The sequence below is a fragment of the Cannabis sativa genome, chromosome 8 (assembly GCF_029168945.1).
Source record: "Cannabis sativa cultivar Pink pepper isolate KNU-18-1 chromosome 8, ASM2916894v1, whole genome shotgun sequence".
In the NCBI taxonomy this organism is placed as follows: Eukaryota; Viridiplantae; Streptophyta; class Magnoliopsida; order Rosales; family Cannabaceae; genus Cannabis; species Cannabis sativa.
In genome coordinates, this window is record NC_083608.1 from 29,723,823 (window position 1) to 29,727,534 (window position 3,712).

General features: G+C 34.1%; 1 protein-coding gene across 1 annotated transcript; it reads left to right on the plus strand.

Moving 5' to 3' along the window:
• The first annotated feature begins 358 nt into the window (after positions 1-358).
• LOC115701283 (LEAF RUST 10 DISEASE-RESISTANCE LOCUS RECEPTOR-LIKE PROTEIN KINASE-like 1.5) lies at positions 359-3,026 on the plus strand. Its single transcript, XM_030629034.2, has 3 exons — positions 359-2,107; positions 2,578-2,634; positions 2,737-3,026. Exons 1-3 carry the CDS (start codon positions 1,192-1,194, stop codon positions 2,781-2,783), a joined length of 1,020 nt encoding a protein of 339 aa, XP_030484894.2. The 5' UTR covers positions 359-1,191; the 3' UTR covers positions 2,784-3,026.
• Positions 3,027-3,712: the final 686 nt, after the last annotated feature.

Here is a 3,712-nt window from a genome sequence, read left to right on the forward strand (position 1 = left end):
AACCGATCCAATCCAATACATCCATTGGATCGGATCGGATCGGATGACTCAATTCAATTGGATTGGATCGGATGGAAAAATCCAATATCCAATAAATAATTGAATTGGATCGGATGGGTCCAAATCCATTGGATGTGATCCAATGAACACCCCTACTAGTCACATTCGTCATTAATGGCAGAAATTGCTTAGATACCATGTGAGATATATTGAGTCTCTTGATATTATTGAAACAATAAAAGAATAACAGAAAAAGGAAAGAAAGAGAGAGAAAGATATTGAGACAAAAGAATTGTTATTGATTATGAGGGAATCAATTACATTTATAAGCAGATCAAGAAAGCTAACTAACTAGTTAGCACAGGAGCTAAGAGAGCTATAACTACTAACTGAATTATAAGTAATTGACAGCTAGCTATAACTATCTGATAACATCTTTAGACAATGAACTGATTCTCTTAACACGAACGTACTCTTTAGTAGGTAGACCACTGCATGAGTCGATTCGATTCGCAAAGAGAAAGAGAGGGATTAAGGAGCACAACAATTGTGGACGTGCTTGCTAAAGGGATTGAGAAAGAAACACTAGTGAGATCTAGATATAGGAAGAAAATTACATTAATAATTAATTCGTGTGTTGACATATACTTTCTTTTATGCTTAGTTTACTAATTGTGTTTTTACTTTTATTTATGATATTCTAAGATTCATTCCAAGTTCTTGAAATTGGAAATTTGTATGTGAAAATCTTGAGTACATTTCTGTACAGGGATATTTTGATACACCTATTAGTTTATTTATTTTTATTTTTTTTATAAAATTAAACAGAAATTTGGTCGTTGATAAGTGATACAAGTCGTTTATTTATTTATTTATTTATTTTATTTTTCTCCTTTTATGTGTCGTGTAAAATAAATAAAAACAAAATAAAATTTTAATAATGTATTTGGATGATAGAATAAAGAACTGAAAACCCAATCCATTTTTAGAGAGAAAACCCAAAGGAGTACCTGAACAGAACAAGGTGACCCATTTACACAGCTTTAAAACCTCAATAACTAGGCTCTTCTTTTTAGGAAGAAAAAAGGAGGACAACTTTGAAAAATAATCACCTCCACCGAATAAAAAGAAGATCTTTTTCAATGTGAATCTGACTGTCTTCATTTAATGTGTGTGAAGCCATTGATTTAGATGAGTGTCTTTTCTTTTGCTCCACCATTTTCATCTCATGCTGATCTCTCTGTCCTTCAAAAGCTTAAAAACTTCATTAACACAATGTCGTTTTCCTCACCAACTCCAACCCAGTTCTTAATCAACGCTTTTCTCCTCCTCCAAAGCCAAACACTCTTCTTTCTCACTCTCCAAGCAGATCACGTGAATCCCACCACCAAGGGCACGTGCCACGACACGTGCGGTACCGTCCCGGTGAAGTACCCATTTGGAACCGAATTCGGATGTGGACACCCGGATTTCGCCCGTTACGTCAAATGCAACGGCGGAACGCTCCAGCTCACCACCGGCGCCGGAAGCTACACCATTTCCTCCATTGATTACCCGAGCAACACCATAATTGTGACCGACCCACTCATGTCCAACTGCACCTCAATGCAAAACTCCGGCAGCTTCAGCTTGGACCGAGCAAGCCCTTTTACCATCGCCGACGAGAACATCTTCGTCCTCCTCGGGTGCTCCACCACCTCGCCCGTCTTCGACCCGGACCAAGATCTCTGTGATACCGGGTCGGGGTACCGGGTCTGCAGAGGCATGTACTCGTGCAAGGGTGTGGCGGGAATCGGGTTGCCGACGAATTCTCCGGCATCCACGTGTTGCGTGTACGATTCTCCGATGGGTTTTGGTTCGGGTTACGAACTGGATCTTCCTAAGTTGCAGTGCTCGTCTTACACGTCGATATACGAGTTTGGAGACGAAGGTGACCCGATGAAATGGCGGTTTGGGGTATTGTTGGAGTATAATGATTCATATTACAGCAGTGGGTGTAGAGATTGTGAAGAGAGTCAAGGGTTTTGTGGGTTTTCGGGTTTGGATCAGTCTTTTGCTTGTATTTGCCCCAATGGGATGAACACTACTGTCAACTGCTTTGGTCGAGGTATTTACTCATCTACTCTTAATAAATATTCTAATTTAACTTAACTATTTGTTAGTAATGTCGTTTAATTTATTATGCATATATTTTTGTCATTAACACCTTTTATATTTCACTCTCCTAGACTCCTACTACTACTACTACTAGTGTAGTGATCCTTACTCTTAATTATTCAACATTCTCCTCTTAAGTTAGCAACTTTGTTTAATATTAAATCATGCGTACGATCCGATTTAAGTGATTGTAATAATTTGAACTATTTCAAGTTTCAATATCCCTTTCAATATTTAGGAGCAATATCCCTTTTAATCTAGAGGAGTGAGAGTTTAAAATCTTCAAGCTATTAATTATAAAATACCATAATTTATTAGGTACCAAACTCAAATATCAAAGTATAAGTTTCACACTAACACGAGTAGTTTTCGGATAAGATGTGATGACGCAATAGTGATGAAATTTTATTAACAAAATAGGGTATGCTTGGAGCGGGACAAGGGGCCTAGGAGTTCACATCAACACATGTATTGCAGGTAATCTTTTCTTTTAACAACTTGGCATTTCTTTTGTTTTTTTTTTTCTTCACACTTTTTTTATTATTATTTTACGATAATTTTCTTCTCTTTGGTTTGTAGGTTTTCTGGTGTCTTGGGCTTTACTTTTCATTGGAAGAGGCAGATGAGGAAAGATGGTTCATCTGTTCAACTTCAGTCAATAACATTCTCAAAGAAACTTTTGGAGTGCAAGTAATGTGGGAAAAAAGTGCTCCCCATTTCATAGCTTTCTAATATTACTTGTTAGAAGACCTGTGATTATAATATGGACATTTTTTTTAGTTTTTTTTTTATTATTGTTTTAAGGATAAATATTATTTTTGAGCTTGTGTTTTGCAAAAGTTACGAATTGAATTTTCTATTTTGCAAAAGTTACTAATTGAACCTTCTATTTTGTTAAATAACAAAATGGACTTTGTATTTTCTAAAATTGTACAAATAGGACTCTAAATTGATTTTTTTGTCAAAATAAAACTTAATAAAATTTGAATAATTAATGTTATGATAAAATTGGTTATATTTTCTGTATCTGTTCGTGTTGGAAATTGTCTTAAAGTTGGTTATATTAAACAATAAAATTATTGAAAATTGAGTTCAAAATCTTATTTTTACCCTTTTAGAAAATGTAGGGTTTATTTTGTTGTTTAATAAAACAGATGGTCCAATTGATAAATTTTGCAAAACACAAGATCCAAAATGATATTTTTTTTAATTTACTTGCTATTTACTTGATAATTAATCATGTTACATATGAAAATTAAATTTATTTTTTCTTAAAAAAATTAATCAGAAAAAAGTTTCTTTTTAACTCTACTTTGATTGATTATTTTTTTGTTAGTATTTTAGGTTAAAATTTTATCTCATATTGTGCTAATTTAATGGTAACTTACTTATGTAAGAAATAGCATAGTTAATGTCACAACTACAAGTCAAATCTCAAAAATTATAAATTTACAAAGCTAGGAACAAACTCAATTTTGGAGGTTGTGGGGGCTCCCTTAAGAAAATTGAATATTTTCTATTGCTAATTTAGTTAGTCATGACACTTGATTCCTGT